The following is an 18,350-nucleotide window of genomic DNA, read 5'->3' as shown; positions in this document are numbered from 1 at the left end:
ATCGGATTAGGAAGTTGGACGCGAAAGAAGCCTTGCCGACACATCTCGCAGCCGCCATTTTCTTTGTGCCGCGCACACGTCCGTCCGTCCGTCCCGGCTGGCTTACATTCAGCTGTCCAAATGGTTTCCTTTCAGCTGCCACTCTCGCTTTCTCTCTGTTTCTCTTGTATAAATTGGAGCTTTCTGCAGCCCACGCCAGGAGAGTGTAAAACACGCGCGCAACACGCACGCACGCAGACAGACACGGCAGGCGAGACTTTGTTGAAACAGGTCTCCACAAGTCAGAGGCCACCCAGGGAAGCAAAGAAAGGCGACCTTAGGGGGAACGGCCCTCGGCAAAGCTGACGTGGCGAAAGCTCCCTCGTCCCGGCGGACGAGCCGGCGCCTACTTTATCGACGCGATATTTGCTGCGTTGGATTGACAGCGCATTCCAAATGAGTGGGCCGCTGATATTTTTCTCAGATTTTTCCAAATGACTCTCAGTGTGGTTTTGCCACCTTCCGCAATCACTTGGACGTTGAACAAACCTCCCGAGGGTTACGCTTGATTTGTGACGACGCGCAATCAGGACCGCGCTTTCGACGTTTGGTGAAGTTTAGCGGTCGCTTATTTGGTGAAATCAAAGCAAAAGAGCGGGGGAACTTGGCGGTTGAAGAGAGGACCCCTCCTTTACGGCAATTTGGGAAGGAGGGATTTCCTGCTGTGATTTGTGGCAACGGAGCCGGCGACTGCCCCCCATCTGGCCCTCGCTCTCTTTGAGCTAGCTGTCCGCGGTGCTGAAAGTCGAGTCGGCAGACGCGGCGCTCGACGAAGTTGTTGTCGACCGACGTGACGAACTTTCAAAAGGGTTGGCAAATGCCACGTACGGCGGCCGCTCCATGGGAACGGCCTTCATCGGCAATAGGTTAATGCCACAAGATGGGTTGCGAGGACATGCAAGTTTGGCGCCGCGGCTGTTCGAATAGGTGATGATACATTTTGGGGCCTGGGAATTGACGCATCCCGCTCGCCAAACCAAACGTGACCTATTGAACTTGAACTGTGGGGAAAGCGCCTGCCTCCCTTGGCGCGTAGCTGCGAATTTTCTGCTCTCGAAGCCCGAGTGCATAATTAAGGCCGCGTTTCTTCTCAGCCTGGTCACGGGCCCGCTATTAAGCGCAGTCTCGTCCTTGACAGACGGACAGACGGCCAGCTTTCACGCCCACGTGCCGCCCGCGCGACACCCAATTACCGCTGACATTTTTGCCTTTCTAACTACAGCCCATTTGGAGGGGGTGGAACGAAGAGGAAGTAAATCGCTCCAAAAGCAGGAAAATCAGCGAGGTCGGCCGGGCCCTCGCGCTTTTCGCGCAGACCGCCGTCCGAAGCCGGGCAAAGCTCCCGCAAAAGCACCCTCGAAACCGTGTCCCCGTCCCTGTCAGCGCACAATGCGGAAGAAGGCGCACTTGACCCCGATCAGCACCTTAATAGTCGGCGCGTATTACTGGGACACGTTAAGTACGCCTTTCAGGGAAAGCGCCGATCCGCTCCATTTCTTTGCCTTTCTGCCAAGGTTGTCATGGCAACACTGCCGCCTTCACAAGCGGGCGGCGCACTTCAAGAAGAAGTTGGTAAAGCGCGGCGCCGAGAAGGAGCGCCTTCCCGATCGTAGGTGCGGCGAAACACTCCTCAAACCTGGCCGGCGTACGGAAACCGGGTCAAAGCCTCGGAGGGACGGGCGCGAGCGGTTGGGAAAGAGCGGAGCGAAGCCGGGCGAGGCGACGCAAAGCCGAGCGAACGCCCGGAAACACGCTCTCATGTCCCCGACCCTAACCCCAACCCTAACCCTAAACCTAAACCTAACCCGCGGAGCGTGCGCGTTTGACGCCAGGAGCCCCTCCTGGCTAACGTGGGAAGAACGGGGGACCCCGATCGCCACGCGCGTCAGCTCGGGGGAGGCGCAAACAACGCGCAAAAGACAGCAAAAAGCTGTGGCGCCGCCCGTCAAACTTCAATCCGCTTGCGCAGGCTGAGGCTTTTCTTCTTTGTTGCCACGCGGCGCTAACCTTGATCCGGAAAACTTGAGCCAGCCCTCCGAGTCCTGAGCTCAACCTGTACTGAGCGAACTTAACGCCCGGAAACAAACTCTCATGTCCCCAAATCTAACATCGGCTCACGTCATGCGACCGTGGGACGCATCCCTGTCCTTATCCCGTTTCTTTCATCTCCGTTAACCCCTGGAGGAAATTGGGACCCAACTGGGGCTTTTTGATGCCTGATTTCAAAAACAAAACATTAGGAGGCTGAAACTTCGCATCCGTTGTCAAAACGTGATGTCTTTCGATCCGCCTTCCCTTCTAAACGCTTGCGGATCGAGGTGAAGAGGTATACCCAATATGTCAAGCTCATTAACTGCCGTTCAAAACTGGAAACATTGTCCATTGTCTTGGACAAAAAACAGATGTTTCATCTTTCCTTTTCCCCAGTTTTTCCCCGGCACGAATCCTTTCGACGACGACTCGCAAATGGGGCGCGGTTGAAATTTTTGGCCGGGTGGCGCCCTCGAACAACATTCGCGAACCTTTCAATGACTTTGTTGATCGGCTTAGCCTGGACTCCCATCACACAAAAGTCTTCAAAAGTCATAGTACTCTACCTGCGACAAAATTAATATATTCCTATTTCAATTTCGTAAAATCATATATATAGAGCGGAGTTACTTTTACTGTTTTACCCTTGAAAAATTATTAATAAAAGCTGTTAGGATCGGGCAGAATCTTATTTTACGCGAGCTCCCTGAATTGGTTTGGGAAATCAACAATCACACAAACTTGTTTCCAAAGTCTACAGACCTCAATTCGAGTAACGGTTGAGCACTCTCTCTCTCCCGCCCGACGTCCGTGTTCTATTGGCCGACTGATCTTGATCCTCAATTCGAAAGCGGCGCTGACCTCAAACCTAAAGCCGCGCGTCGGCCGCCACGGGGTTTACGCAAGTGAACGGGGCAGACAAGCCGGTCCCCGACCCCTTCCGCGCTTTTGACCGCGCCGTTTAGTCAACGCCCACGCCGGTCAACCGGTGAAATCCAAACACCGGTGACCTTTTTCCGGACGGGACAAGAGGACGAAAAGAAGAGTCCTACCTAGATATCAAGGCCGCGCTTGAGCCGGCGTCAGCACGTCAGTCCAAACCTCGCTTCCGCGTTCCGCCGCCGCATGTCCGCGCGTAGTCCGCCTCAAATTTGGGCTCAAGACGTAAAAGGCGCCAACCCTCTGCGCCCTCTTCCACCAAAAGCCGATCCGGATGAAGCTCCTTCACGTGCGGCGCGACCAGACCGGAGGCGGCTTCAAGTGCAATAGGAGAAGCCCAGATGCTCTAAACAAAGTGGCGCAGGACGGGACGGGAAGTACATCCGCAGCTGCGGGCCCCCAAAAAGGTGACCCCAAAGTGCCTGCGTGACGAGTGCCGACTCTTTTTCTCTTCCTACTCCTTAAGTAGGCCGGCCGTCTTCACGGCCGGAAACAAAGGGGGACGGGGACGAGCGGCCGCCGCGCTCGGCCCTCGGCGGACGCATCCTCGCCGCGTCTCGCGCGGCTCCTTCCGCCGGGGGGGCGGGCTCGGCGCCCGTCGCGCCGCCTCATCGTTGAGAGCCGGGGCAAAAGGCGCCGCCGCAACAAAAAAGAGAGAGGAAAAAAAAAAAAAAAATTGGCGCTCGCCTGGTCCTTCGAGCCGCTGTCTCAGTCTCTGGGCCGGGGCGCGGGAGAGCGGCGGAGGCCGGTACCGGCTGGCGGTCCGCCGCGCGGACGCGGAGAGCCACGGGCACATTCGATCTTCTTCTCTGCCGCGCCGACTCCGCCTCCGGCCGCGCGCGAGCGTGTTAAAAGGGGGCGGGCTGGCATCCCCGCCGGGAATAAAAGTCTTCGGCTTACTCCGGCTATTCACGTCCAATCGGACTTTTCTTTTCCCGAGCCCTTTGCGCTCAAGCCAAGCGAGCGAGCCGTCACGCGATTCCGGCTCCTTTCCGATCTGGGCGGCGAGCGCTCGCATTTCCCAACACGTCGAAGGCAATCGCTGAAAGGAAACGCGAGCGATGCTCCGCTCGAGCCGGCTCGGCTTTCCCGGCTGACCGTGTTTCCATGACGACGACTTTCCGCGCGTCGGGCGGCCGGCCTATTTTGATGAAAGTCGTTCGAAACGCCAAGGCCGAACGCGGCAAAGGCGATCCGGTCCAACTTTCACACGTGGCTTCGGCAAGAGCACTTTGTCTTGCGATGCTCATTGGTCGCCTTAAAAACTGCCGTCATGGATGCGTTTCAAAGAGGGGGGAATTTTTCTTTCTTGCGCTTCCTTTGCAAGAATGTTGTCATTTAGGACAAAAAGCCCCAAATGATTTTGCTTGTGGATCTGCGGGTAACACGCTCGCTAATGTTAGCATGTTCTGTAGCGCTGCCTGCTATGCGTTTAGCTTGTTAGCGTTTTCCTTTGTGCCAGCTATTTCCCTTTCGTTAGCCCATGTGGTAAGGAGTCAATTGCATCTAAGGAAGGTTTTGTTGAGTTTTGCGCTTGACTTGATGTCGTTTAGCTCCGTTTTTGCGACTCCGGCGAGCTCCTATTTGTTGGTCGTTAGCGGTGAGCTCGTATTTGATGCGCGCTCCGCGCGCGTGGCGGATGGAGAGGGGTGTGACGGACACCCCCAACCCCAGAACATTTGCTGACTTAGCGCGAGGAGGTCCCTCGCGGCGGCGCGGGGCGGCTAAAAATAACATTCGACTAGCAAGGAGCCCCGGTCCCGTCGCACACTTGCCGGTGCGCGCGTGCGTTGGCATCCTCGCACGCTGTATGTCTGCTCTGTAATTATTTCGATGGTTACCATCAAGTCCGCCCATGTCAAACACCAGCACACCTCGCGCCCTTTTGTGTACGCAAGCAGCAAAAAAAGGCCGACGAGCGTTACAAAGTCAAATAGAAAACGGGGCGAGCGGAATCTGAGGCGCAAAACCAAACCTCCTTCCATTTGGGGAGGAAAACACACACACACACACACACACGTTTGGAGGACCTGAGGCTCAGCGAAACTTGACATCATTAACCTTCTTTTGGTGTGTGTGTGAGGTCATCTTTGACCCGCAGGGCCCTGAATCATCTTGTGGAAGGAACCTCACTCAAATCGCGGCGCACGCCCGAGCCGAGGGTGTGACAAGTTGTTGCCACGTATGTCGCAAAGGCTTTTGTTTTTTCGTCGCCTCCGCCCGCCGGCGGCCAAAAAGCACGGGGGAGTCCGCGTCGCCACACGGGCCGCTCTTCCTTCCGATAACGCCTCCCCCCAAGATCTCGGCTAAAGAAAAACGGTCGAGACCCCCGGGGGGGGACGTCGAGGCGCAAGCGCGGCTATTCCCGAGATCGCGTCAGCGAACGAGCGACGGTAGCGATGAGGAAGTCGCGTTTCCATCAGACTGAAAACTCCGTCTTTCCGTCAATTGACAAACTTTGCGGCTGTTGGGATGCGTTCTCAGGGCGCGTTCACAGACGAAGCGAGAGACGGCGCGTCTGTCGGACTTGGCTCTTTTGTTATTTTGTCTCGCGAAGCTGCCCGGGATATTCAAAAGGGAAGAGAAGAGGGGGCCGCCATGCGACTGCGTGCGCAGGCCCGCTCGGTCAGGTCGGCGCTGCGCAACACGTAGCGCGCCAAGTTCAACTATCGGCACGATTGCATACGCGTGGCGCGCGGTGGGCGTCGCGTTTCGCATCATAGTTTGGAGTTCTGTAGTAAGTACTAGAAGACAAAATAGAATTAGGACGTCCGAAGACGGATGTGGTCCGGCACCTGACGAATGACGGCCCGGGCCGGGAAAAAAAAAGAAAAGTCAAACGTCGCACTCTAGCGGTGGCGGAAGGTTGTGCAAAATACGCCGACGGATCGACGGAGGGACGATTACGATACAATGAAAAAACGACGATGACCGAAAGGGGGCGGGACTCAAGAAGACCGGCCGGATAAAAAAAGTTGGTCGCCCACCTCTGCCCCGTTCGAGTTATCCCGACGGCCCCAAAGCGGCGGCCTTCGTTTCCATCGGGCCTCGTCCTGGAAAAAGTGGACCGGGGCGCAACGGATACGGGTACGGGAAAAGGCTGCAAAACGCTCGAAGGTAAAGCGCGCAGCCGTTGCGTAACTCAGCCGGCGCGTCTTTCGCCCCCGCGACGGCGGGAAAGCGCTCTCTCGCTCTCGCTCTCGCTCTCGCGCTCGCTCTCGCGCTCGCTCCAGTGACAGCTGGCACCCGCAGGAGAAGCAAAAAGGCTCGGCTCCGAGCACCCGGCTCCACCGGCAGGCGCTTTAGAATCGCCGGCGCGATATTCTACGTTTATCGGGGGGGAGATGCCGATTCCGACGTTGGCTTTTCCATGAAAAACAATTTGCGGTCACCCCGTTTTCCTTAGTGATTTCCGCTCCGCGGCTTAGGGAGAATGGCCTATTTTGGGTAAAGGCACGGAAATGGAAAAGACGCGTTGATCCGACTTGTCGCGAAAGTTAAACCTTGAAAGGAAGGGGCGAGGGTGACGCACGTGCCCCTCTTTGACATTCAAGGCGCCGCGCGCGCGGCCTCCCTCCCTCCTGACCCAAAGTCGCCCGTCCCCAATGGTATCGGGGAAAAAGCTGCAAAGGCAGCGAAAGGCCTTTTCGTCTCTCGCTCAAAGCCGACGTGACCTCGCCGCAAAGACGGCGTCAGACTCGAAGGGCGCGCGGACACCGAGGACCCGTGCCGGATGGACAGAACGCCAAAAGGGACGGATGGACGGCGGACGGACGGACGGAGCGATGCTCGGAGGGGGCCGGAAAAAAAGCCCGAGAGAACTCAAGCCAATCCCTCCATTCCGGAGACCGCGGGTGTGGCGGGACACCGGGCCTCCGCGCGGAAACGCCGGCCGGCGGGGAGCGGGGCCGTCGGCGCGAGGATGGCGGGCGGGAGAGAGAGATTTACGGCGCGTCCTCGTGGCCGTCGTTGCTAGGGGAGCGACGCGCTAGCTAACGCGGGTGAAGAGCGGGGGCCCCCGGTGAAGCCTTGCAGTTGCGCCGCGACATTTGCTCCGACCCCCGTCGGCTTTTCGCTTGTTTCGGCTCTGATTTCGTTTCGAAGGATTTCCGTTTTGCGAGAAAAAATACATTGCAGATTTCACGGACGGGAATACGCGGATCTAATGTCACGCGTCGCGTGAAATCAAACGCTTCCCCGCGCCGCGATAAGAGCCGCATTGCAAAAATCGGCGCTCGAATCGAAGCCTTTCGTCCCGCGGCGCATAGCCAGAAGTTTGCATCAAGGGAGTCGGGCTAAGCCGGTCGACGAAGAAGCGAAAAAAGCGAAAGGCGCCGCTATTTTTGCTCGGGTCCGAATTCGACGCGGGCCGGCGCCCGGTCCGGGCCGGGCCGGGCCCAGAGGGAGGAGATGGGGCGCGCGTGCGCGTGCGCGGGCGCGTGCGCGTGGAGTGACGCTCACCCATCTCGGGATGGTGCCGTCCCTCAACAGGAACGCTGACCGTGCGGCGCAGCAGCTTGTTCCTGTGCGACTCGGAGCGCCTCTCGCGCATCAGCAAAGGGTGGACCTGCGCACGCGCCAACAGTAGCGTCAGTGCGCGCGCTCCAATGGCGCGCCCTCCAATGGCGCGCCCTCTTTGCTCGGGACGCCGCCGCGCAAGGCAAAAATATCCGCCTCGCCGTCCTATATCCCGTACGCAACTTATTAGCTCAAGTGCGAGGCGTCTGCTTGGTTTATGCAAGATGACATTGTGCTACAAATTCCAAAGTTGGCAGATTTTGGAGGCTCTTTTCTCAAGATGCAAAAATGAACTGGTGACTCCGGTCGTTACAACATCAGCGGCGCTGACGAATAAAATGTAAACCCCCAAAATTGTGAAGAAATCACATGAGTAATCATTTCCCCGCCGACTTGTGTAAACACGGTTCCGATGTTTCTTTGGGTTTGCCTCTGAGTACGGGGGGAGATTGCTCCGCTGTTCGGCGCGGGTTGTAGTGGGCCTACAGTTGGGCGGGGCGCGGTCCAAAAGCGGCGGCTTTTTGCTGGGCCGCGCTAGCGTAAGGCGTCGCACGCAAAAAGCTAATCATGGTTGCTCGCTACAAGTGACGGCGACGCGCGTTCAAAGCCGTTAGAAGCGATAGCCCACGAAACCCCGCTAAACCCTCTCCGTTTGGAATAGGAATGGAAGCGGTTGCTAGCGTAAAGGCACTTCATTTGGTCGGGTCGGGTGAAAGGCGAGCGTTTCATGGCTATGAGCGCGGTCGATAAATAGTCCTTTTTTCATCACTTTGGCGGCCCCCCCCCCGTATTTCTGTAAGCGGCCCTCTTTCTCCTGCCTGCGTCCAAAACGCTATTTCTTTCGTTCCATCGAAAACGGCCGTTTCCAGACGTTGCGTGTCGCGATAATACGCGCCGCACCCGTAGCCCGTGGCGCCCGAGATGTCGGCGCAGAAGATCTTGGCCGGACGATTGACTGTTCAAGACTTCTTTTCGCCCGACGCCGCCGTTGCGTGGGGAAATTGTCCGATAGCGGAGGAAAATGAGAAAGGTTGAGAGGGGAGCGCCGTCGCCGAGCGACCGAGCGCAGGCCGAGCGCCTCGCCGCCCGCGCGCCTCGCCCCCCCCGCGCCTCGCACGCTCAGAAAGGTCAAGGTTACAGACCGGCTTCCGGCTAGCGTAGCTGGCGTTGGCGCTTTTGACATTTCAAGTGGGGCAAAAGGGGAATTCGGGACGCCACCCGCAGCTTTTTCAGCGAGGATCGGGCCTTTCCCTAACAAAGGTTTTTTTACGGGTAACGGCGAGCGTTTAGCGCAGAAAAGGAGCCGTGGAGGCAGCACCTTCTGAAGACACCCTGCTAGGAATTTCAACGGAGGACACAAAAAAAAAAGTCTTGAAAAACAAGAGGCAAAAAGCTCCTTTGTGTGATTGTGATGCAAATGCGCGTCGCCTTAAGCTCGGGGGGAAAAAATGAAATGCTAATAAGGTCTCGGCCGCCGAGAAAACACGGAAAAAGGCTGCGGGCGACCTGACTGAACAAAGGCCGATCAAATTGCGCCCGCCGTCAGCCCTTGCTTCTTTCTTTTCCTTCTTCCTCCTTTTGCTCCCTTCCTTTGCTCCATTTTTCCTTTCCTACGTTTCCTTCCTTCCTTCCCTCCCTCCCTCCCTCCCTCCCTTTTTGCTTTCCTTCTGCGCTCCTTTTTGCGTCGTCCGACCTCCCTTCCTCTGTCTTTCCCCTCCTTCTTTCCTCTTTTCCTTGCCGGCTTCCTCGGACTTGAGCGGGAACAAGTTTGACAGCAGGAATGCTTGCGAACGCTCCGATATATTTTTTTCGGAATACAAAACGCTCACGCCGACGTCGCACGCCACGAGGATCGCGTATTTACAACCAAGCGATCGATGAACAAAAGAATGTTCGGTTTGACCGATAGTTTCTCCACTTTCACATGCCAGCGTTTATTTAAATGCAATGAAATTCAAGCAAAGTAAAAAATTCCTACAATGAAAGGCACCAATGATTCATCTCAGGAAGAAAAGATTCTTTTACTCCATTTGTAACCGTGTTTCTTTTGAACGAACGGGACTGTCTTTCCAAAACAAAGCGTTCAAAATGCTAATCTGATACACTAAAGCGTTGCAATTCAATCGGATGATTTTTGTTGTTGTCGTGAAGTACGTTTGACTGGCCGAGGGCATCATTCTTGGCCCTCTTCCTCCCCCTAGCGGACAAAATTGAAAAGGGCAGTCAGGACGGAACCATTCTGACAAGCGTGTCACGTGTCTGTAAAGGTACGAAGGACCTCCCCAAGGTTTGAAAAAGCCTTCGGCCACGTGTTGGCAGCACTTTCTCTTTGGCGCCGCATCGGGACGGCGAACTCCGGATTTTGTTTTCGCTCGGAACCAATATATTGATATCCGGCGTCGGCCGTCGTCCCAAAGTCGTTCGTTGCAATATTCTATTGCTGTATTTGAAAGGTAAGGCGTTACGCTACCGTCGCGTTACTCTGACGTGACTCTCGGCGCAACGTCAAGGCTACCGAATGAACCGCGTCGCCGTTATCAACCGCATCGATGAATACGATCGAGCCAAAGGGTTTGGAAGCGTTTTTTCGGGCTACGCGCGCCGTGATGCATGGCTCCTGTCGGTTGCGGCGAGTAAACTATTTCTAGTTTTTTTGCGCAGAAGGCCTAACATTACCGCGTGTGTCCCGCCTGCCGCTGGGCTGACCACAAATAAGGTCATTATCCAAACAAATTGTAAACGTATACCTAAAACGCTATGTTACTTAACGGCGGCAAAAGAAAAAGCAATGAAACACTCGAAATTGAAGCAAAGCGTACAATGGCAATGAGAGGCCGTGGATGTGCAACCACAATTGGCACAGCAAAAGCAAAGGCTATGTGTGCCTATGACATCACTTGCTGTCCTGGAATCATTTTGCTTGTTTTTGGATCCCACGCGGCGGGGCCTCCTACCTCTTCCTGGTCCAACATGTGGAAGGGCTTTGCGGGGCTCACGCGCAGGCGGGCGTTCCAGCGCTCGGGCGGCGGCCGCTCGTTGGACGGATGCTCGCAGGGGGGGCGCTCGTAGGCCGGGGCGGCGACGTGGAAGGCCGGGACCTGCTGGGCGCGCTGCTGCTGATGGTGGCGGCGGTGGTGGCGATGGTGGTAGGACGGGGGGGCGGCACACCTTGCATCTGCGCGGCGGAGAGGAGGAGAGCTCGGGGTCAGCCTCTTTCGGCGCCGGGCCCGCGCCCTTTCCGTCCCCCCGGCTCCCTTTACGGTCAAAGTCCCGCAGTTGGCCGTGTTTCACTTTTCTCCACCAGACGCTAAAACTGAGAGACCTTCAACGCGCCAGCGCCAACATATTTTCAGCATGACGCCTGATACACTGTTAGAATACTGCACCGGCGCAACAGTAACATGTCTGATGGCGTTTAGTGCCCGGTGGTGGCGGGTAAAATAGAGGTCCCGACGCAAAAATAGCATCTCCTTCTGTCTCGCGGGAGAAAAAAGGTGCAGGTTAGCCGCACCGGACCATAAGCCGCGGGCTCGGAGGGACGAGGAAGAAAAGCAGTGGCGTTTTCACGGTTTCGTGATCAAGTTTGGTACGGGAAGAGGTTTCCGGCGTTTGGCCTCCGAGTCTCCTTTCACACGACTTTGCTATCTTAGCCAATGATTTGCGGCCCGCTTGAAAAGAGCGGCGTTTCAAACGTCAGAATGGCCGGCCATCATCTTCCTGTAATTGGGACGGGCGGGCCCGCTCGGGCCCACTTTGCAAAAAGATCGCGGCCCTCCCGGACCTGTGCACATCGCGTCCCGGGGGGCCGCCGCCCTTTCCGGTGAAAACGACCCCAACCATTTGAACGGGGGGGACTGGAGTTCGCCACCCGCGCCGCAGACCATTTGAGTCGAGCGCTCCGTCAGCGGCCACGCGGCGGCGCCGACGGCGCGCGGCCGCCTCCGGTCCGCCCCCGACGCCGGCGCGCAGGAAACGGGGTTAGCGCCCGAGAGATGTCACTTCCGATACGCCCACTCCCGCTCGCTCTCCCGCTCGCTCTCGCACGCCCCCAGCCTATCGCCATGACAACCCCGAAAAGAAGAGAATAGAAGTGAGCGCTGAAGAGACGGTGGGATGAAGGCGGGCGGAGGGAGGCGGAATTAGGGATGGCGGAGAGGAGAGTGGGCGGGTGAGGAAAGGGGGGACTTGGAGAGTGGGAGAAAAATGGAAGAAGGGATGAGGGAGGGAGGGACAGGGGAGGGGGGGGGGCGGTTTTTTGGGAATCGGGAGCCCGTGTCTTGTTCCCATAGCAACGCAGCCATCCGTGAAATAGCGACGAGTTGCTCGCTGGCTCTGGCTTGTCTCTCTGCGTTTATCTCGCCGTCCCTCCTCCCACTTACTATATATAAATATATACACACACACACACACACACACACACACACATACATTAAATGTACACACGTAACATGCAGTGCGAAGCGGGCAACCCGAGCCGTGCGACACCTCCAAAGGCGCTAAATGGGCCTTGCGTGTATATTGAAGCGCCCGCCCCATCCCGCCACATCGCTAAGCGACCCTTCCCACCACACGCAAAACGGGCAAGCGTTTTGCCACAACGTGCCGGGCGGCAGCGCTGAGCCGGACCAGATGACCTGCGGCGTAATGAAGAGGCCGACAAGGTTGCCCCCTAAGAGCCAAAACAACAAATAGCAGCAGAATAACCGTACAGATCACGCCCATCGCACGAATCCATGATCCTCCACGGTTTAGCGCCGTGCTTCCGCACCTTTTTCCCATCCCCCGCGAAATACTTGTAAAAGTATTTTTGGATCGGGGGCTTCATCACTACGTTCCAATCGGTTTGCTCTAAATTAGAAAAGCACGTTACCGCACTTTGCAGCGTTCCATGTGTCCGTTTGCCGTTGTGACGGCGCGTGGCGTGCGGCTTTGCTCTAGGCCGGGGGCGCTTCGAACGTTCGGCTCCTAAGTGCGGCGAGCTTCGCTAAAGTGGCACGACGACGGCGGGCGCTTGAATGGGCTGTGGCGGATGAGGCTCGCGTGGAAAAGGGGCCGGACGGGGGCTCCCCGGGACCGGGCTCGGTCTAGGAGTCGGAACGTCCCATCCTTTCGAAACCGCGAAACCTTCCATCGTCCGCGAGCGGCCTTTACGGCAGAGGCTGAAGAGGCTACCAAAAAAAGAGAAACGGGACGGGATATTCGATCGCCGGACGAACTAGCGCCCCGCTTGGGAAGGTGGTTGACGTTTTGAATTTGCGCGGGAAATTCGCAAGGCGCCCGACGCAAAGCGGCGCGGCGAAAAGGCCGAAAGGCTCGGCCTCCCCCGTTTCGGCCGAAAGCAAAGTTCCTCTTGTGGCTGCGGGCCGAGCGGGCCGCCTCCTCCGCCTCCTCCGCCCCCTCCGCTCGCTCTCAGGCTCCCACTCACTCCCACAAGTCTTTGCCACTCTATTTCCTCCCTCGTCCCCGGGCGGCGTTTCGCCTCGCAGCTTCCTCTCGGCGCCTGGTCACGCGCGGAAAAGAAAAACGGCGGCGCGTGTGACGACGTCTCGGTTCCCGGGTCGGGACGAGACGGCTTTTAGAAAATCGGCAAAATGGGGCGGGCGGTCGCTTGGCAAAGTCAAAGCGGACGCCTGCCTCGCCGGAAGAGCACGCGAGTTCTCGTAGAAGTCCCAGACTTTGGAACGCGGATCTTTAAAAGGTTCCGCTCTCTACCGAACGCCAGAAAGGTTAAGAGCCCGAGAGATGGAGGGAGCCACGCTCCTCGCGAGCGGGCTCGTTTAGGCACATTCATTTGTTCGCACATTCATTTGTTGCTGTCGCCGCGCCCCCGAATCCCGACTGTCAGCACACGTCACAGATGGCCGCCGCGATCGTCGGCGCTCAGAAATGGGACGGTCCGTCCGGGCGGGTCCCGGAGGGCCGGCGTCCCGCCTGGAAACCGGGACCTCCGGGACCCGCTTTGGGAACCCCCGCCCGCGGTAGTTGTTCGCCAACGGATTGGCGTCGCACCTCCGGGTCGCCCCGAAAGCCTCGGCTTACCCGGCGACTCGCTCCGGCGCCTGAGTCGCGGCCGGGATTTCCCCAAAGCGCGGTCCCCCGGGAACGGGGCCTGGCGTCGTAAACTACGTAATACCGTCCCGCGTTCACCAACCGGGGTACTCTTCTCCATCCGGACGGGTCGAGAGCGGCATCGCCATTGACACAATCTTCTCCTGCGCGTGAGAAAGGGTGGACCCGGACGTCGGTTCGGCCCGCTCACTTCTTTTATCGAAAGCGATGCCGTGACAAGCTCGGCTAACGGGAGCTGCCGTTAGCTAGAAAAGGCGCCGGTCGCTAGCAGCCGCCCGACGCCCGCCCCCTAACTCCTCCCGGAACGGTAATATTCGGAAGGAAGAACACGGCCCGTGTAAAAACTTCCGATCTCCGTGCCCAAAAACTGTTTTGGGGTTCAGTTCCGACGGCACCGACGCAGGAGGACTTTTCGGCTTGGAGGCCGAGAGCCGAGCCGAAAGGGATGTCCGGCGAGACGAAAGCTTGCGCCCGGGTGACGGGGACCATTCGAAAGGAGGTCTGGGAGCGCCGGCGGAGGCTCCCGCGCCAGAAAAGCGCGGCCCTGACCCTCTTTCCGCCCCCCTCCCCGTTCGCCGGCGACTTGGCGGGAGCGCGCGCACGTGGGCACCCGCCAGATCACGCCGCCGGCCTCCCCCCTCCCCCTACATCGGTCACGGACGGGCGACCTCCCCGCCCCCGCCTTCGGCCGGATGGGCCGCGCTCATCCCGGCGTACGTGTGGCCCGCGGATGTCGAGTCACCGCGCGGCCCGCCTGTTACATAACGGCTCGGCGTAACCACGGAGACGACAATGTATACGTACGCGGCGAAAGGGACGCGTCCGCCGCGCGCCGCGGCTCCCGATGCCAGTTTGCTAGCGGGAGTCGCCTACGTCCGTTTAGTCCGGAAGGCGCTCGCCCGGGCTTCGGCGAATATTATTCAACCGCCTTCGGTTGTCGCGGTTACGAAAAAAAAGAAGAGCGGGAGACGCGGGAATCGAACTCAGGTTCCCGAGGCGTTTTAAGGCTCGCCGCAGCCAAACGGTTTGGTCTCTGCGGCGCGAAACGCCAACGTCCCAAAGCCTCGTCCGCCCTTCGCTGCGAACTTTACCGTTGACGTGACTCGAAAAGTCGGCCGTTTACTTTAGCGACCGATTTCAAACGTAGCTTTGAGGAGTCCGAACCTCACTCGGCCGAAAACCCGCCCCGACGGATTTAAACCTTCGACGACTTGACGCGAGGAAGGATTTTTGTTTGATGTCCTTTCGGATAAACCGTTTTAAGAAAGGAGAGCAAAAGTGTCTTTCTGGACCTCACGGGCCATCACTGACCATTGCTACTGTCAGATCGAATATTTATCATGTTTGTTGTTTAGAAATAGATAAATAACGTGTGTGTGTGTGTGTGTGTATAGCGTGTGCAGCATAGCTTAAGAGGTCATTAAAAGGTTTGTTGGATGCCGCTTACAATATTAAAATAGTCGCCAGATTACTACTTGCCGACAGTGATGCGTGTGTGTGTGTGTGGGGGGGGCAGATTGTTTTTTTTCCAGGCGACTGACTACTTTTGAGTGCGAGTAGCTACTTTGCGTCTCCAAGAACACGGCGGAATGCGGTCGAGGCAGCGGCAGCCTCGCGCGCACTTGAACGCATCATCACTACAAATGCCGCATGGACCCACGCTGCGTTTCCGAGCGCGCGTGCGCGCATACGTGCGGACGGATGCACGCACCGGTCGGCTACGCCGCCGCCTTCAACCGCATACCGATGTCACGTCAGAGCCGACGAGGAGGAAAGGCAAGGCAAGGGAAGGGAAGGGAAGGGAAGGGAAGGGAAGGGAAGGGAAGGGAAGGGAAGGCAAGGGAAGGGAAGGCAAGGGAAGGGAAGGGAAGGGAAGGCCGGGAGCGCGGGCAAAATGACAAAGACGAAGGCGCCAAAGCAAAGCAGCGCGAAGCAAGCGCAGCCTTACCTTGGATGGGAACATAGGACATGTTCCAACGGCATTGAACGGAGGTTGCGGCGGGTCTCGGCGTTCCACGAAGCAAACGCGCACGACTGGAAAATAAACCGAGAAAGGAATAAATCGAATGAAATGAATCGAACGGGAAAAGACAGGCGCGTACTCCTTCCTAGGGGAGCCGACGACGGTGATGAAAGTGCCGATAGTCCGCCGCGATCACCATCGGCATCCGAAAAAGCTCCATGACGACGATGACAAGAATCGTCCAAATCCGCCGCCGCTCGGCCGGAGCGCAAAGCGTGGCTCCCTCCCGGGGCGCAAAAAAAAAAAAAAAAAAAAAAAACAACAACAAAAAAAAAATCCACAGCATGCACAAACGTGCGCGAGTGAGTGAATGCGCGCGCGCGCGCGTGTGTGTAAGGGAGGGAGGGAGGGAGGGCCGGAGGGGGGGCAGGAGTGAGAGAGCGCCAATCGTCCTTATTATGAATCCCAACAGGAGTTCCGGGCAGGACGCGCCCCGCTGCAATATGATTGGCCGCTGCATCCGGGCGGGAAAGGGACGCACCGCGACCGCGACCGCGACCGAGACGCTATCGGTTTGGCGTCTTAGGTCAACGTTTGAGGGAGGGATTGATTTCGCTCTCAATTGTAGCGGACTGGAGAAGTGCGAGCTAGTTACGTGGCGACTACCGTCATTCTCCAGATCTGAATGCAAACAAATTCAAGGCCCAATGCCCATTTTTTCCCCATGGCACTTTGTCAGCCACACAAATTGAGTTGAAATTGACAGATGTGCATTTTTCTATCCGCCGCATTCTTGGGACAAGACAGAGGGAGGACGTCGGGTGCCCGTTGCGAGCTCGTTACGCCGTTATTTTCCACAAAAGAAGCCAGCGGGCCCAACCCATGTCCGGGTCCATCCTTTTTCACGCGCGGGAGCGTTACCCATATGAAGGCCGCGTCTTATATTTGGGGAGTCACGATAATTACCGGTAAAGAGATCCAAAGAAAAACCAACAACTTGGGCAGGGACCTAAACCAGAAACAATCACTTTATTCGTATCAAAGCATGAAACCCATCCCAAAATATCAAACGTTTTTTCCCCTGATGTGGCAGAGAAAAAAAACATTCCCGCAGGACAGCGTGTCCTTTCATACGAGGATGTTTGCAATCTCTGCTAAATTATGGCTAGATATTTGGACAGATCCAAACACGCAAATTGTCTTTCTTCCTCGACTTTCCGTCCATGATGAAAAATGGGCGTTTTGCAAAATGACATCAAACTATATTTCAGGACCTTCGGGACACTCCACAACCATAACAAACATTTAAATCTTATTTTCTATTTATAGGGTATTGTTGTGGGGGGACCCCATTCAACACGCTGGCGATTGTGTCGAAATTCAAACGGAATCTAAAGAAAGAGCGCCAAGCACTTCGAGTTCCAAAACAACGAGCTTACGGATTTTCACTTTTATTGTCGTTGAACATAAGCGCGCTCACTCGACCGCCTTTTAAGCGAGGAAAAACCAGTCGGGCAGGGGCGCAGCCTACCTGTTCGCGGCAGCCAATCGCAAAGCCCCGGTGCGCACCCTGCAGCCAATCGCATTGCAGCCGGTCCCTGCCCGAACGCCGGCCGGCGGACCCTCCATAACCCAGCCGACTGACTGCGCGCGCGCCCCGCCCGGATTTAAGCGGGTTGCCGTCGCCTTTTTTTTTCTTCTACGATAACCACGAAATGCGCAGCCAAACTTCACATCGCGCCGCGCCGCATCGAGAGCAAGCGGTAACCGTTTCATTTGTGACGCTTACCGACAGTTAAGGACAAGTTGGAAGAGGATATTTTCTCGCTTGCTGAAAGTAGCCGATTAGCGGCTCCGGTCGGACTGGCGAGCGAGCCGCAAAGTGGGATGGAGTCGTGCCACGAGACATTCTAAATGACGCGACGCGACGCGACGCGTTGCCCCGCACGCCTGCGGACAAGACGCTAATTAGCAAGCCCGTCTGCGGACGCGCGACTGAAACCGGAAGCGATTCCGGCGGAAGAAACCGAGAGCCAACATGGCGTCGCTTTCGTAGAGGGGTGTTGCCTTTCCGAACGTGGGAGACCGTAGCTTCAGTAGGTAAGGCCGCCGCCAGATGCTTTTGAGTGCAAACGCGACCGCTTAAACGAGAACGACATTACTTTGAAGCTTTCTCATTTGAAAACGATGCCGCTTCAAGAGTAGGTCTGTTCTCTCTGTCTTTTTTTGTTTTTAAACGGCGTTCATTCCTAAAATTCTCAATGCGCTCGGCTCTTCCGGGGAATCAAAACGCAGCATCGCGCCTCGGTTGAAAAGTTGAAGCGGGGTCGCCACTTAGTGGTCAAATGCAGCAATAGCACATGTCGCCATTTAGGATAAACCGGAGCTCGGTGAGCCAGATAAAAGCGCAACAATGGAAGTCTTTTCAGCTAATCTTCTCATTTTTTGCTTTCCGATCACTGTCGTTATCAAGAGTTTTGTTGTCATATGCGTATAATTCTTATTCTGTTGACTTCCCAGAGCAGAGCGCCTTCCACAATCGAGCAAACAATAAGGTGGGCGAGAAAACAAAAGCAAAACAGTAATGGAGCAATAAGGGCAGTAGTAATGAACCAGCGGTAGATGAATAGCTTTATAGTCTCAGCAGAGTAGATGGGGCGAAGACATACACGTGAAGAAGAAATGTCATATCGTGTCAAATATCGTCATCGGCGCCAGATGTCATGAAGTGCGAGCTGTGACGTATTTAGCAGCTTTCCCGAACCGCGCGGGGTCGGAAGGCGCATTTGCG

General features: G+C 56.7%; 1 protein-coding gene across 7 annotated transcripts in view; it reads right to left on the bottom strand.

Annotated features, from left to right (window-relative positions):
* syngap1b (synaptic Ras GTPase activating protein 1b) overlaps window positions 1-17,565 on the bottom strand; it is a 36,879-nt gene extending 19,314 nt beyond the window's left edge. For 2 of the 7 annotated variants that reach the window (XM_088411438.1, XM_088411437.1), the window contains exons 1-4: window positions 15,699-15,937; window positions 15,545-15,630; window positions 10,482-10,702; window positions 7,471-7,576 (exon numbers count right to left, since the gene is read on the bottom strand). In XM_088411438.1, coding sequence (XP_088267564.1) covers window positions 7,471-7,576; window positions 10,482-10,702; window positions 15,545-15,566 — 349 coding nt within the window. In that variant the 5' untranslated portion in view covers window positions 15,567-15,630; window positions 15,699-15,937. Of the gene's footprint in view, window positions 1-3,122; window positions 7,443-7,470; window positions 7,577-10,481; window positions 10,703-15,544; window positions 15,631-15,698; window positions 15,938-17,348 lie in introns of those variants that run through there. The other 5 variants (XM_088411435.1, XM_088411436.1, XM_088411434.1 and 2 more) reach the window with 5 other exon arrangements.
* Window positions 17,566-18,350: the final 785 nt, after the last annotated feature.

This window comes from Hippichthys cyanospilos, chromosome 3 (assembly GCF_059441005.1).
Source record: "Hippichthys cyanospilos isolate Australia breed blue-spotted pipefish chromosome 3, RoL_Hcya_1.0, whole genome shotgun sequence".
In the NCBI taxonomy this organism is placed as follows: Eukaryota; Metazoa; Chordata; class Actinopteri; order Syngnathiformes; family Syngnathidae; genus Hippichthys; species Hippichthys cyanospilos.
The sequence above is the reverse complement of the archived record's forward strand: the minus strand, read 5'-3'. Positions and strand labels throughout refer to the sequence as shown.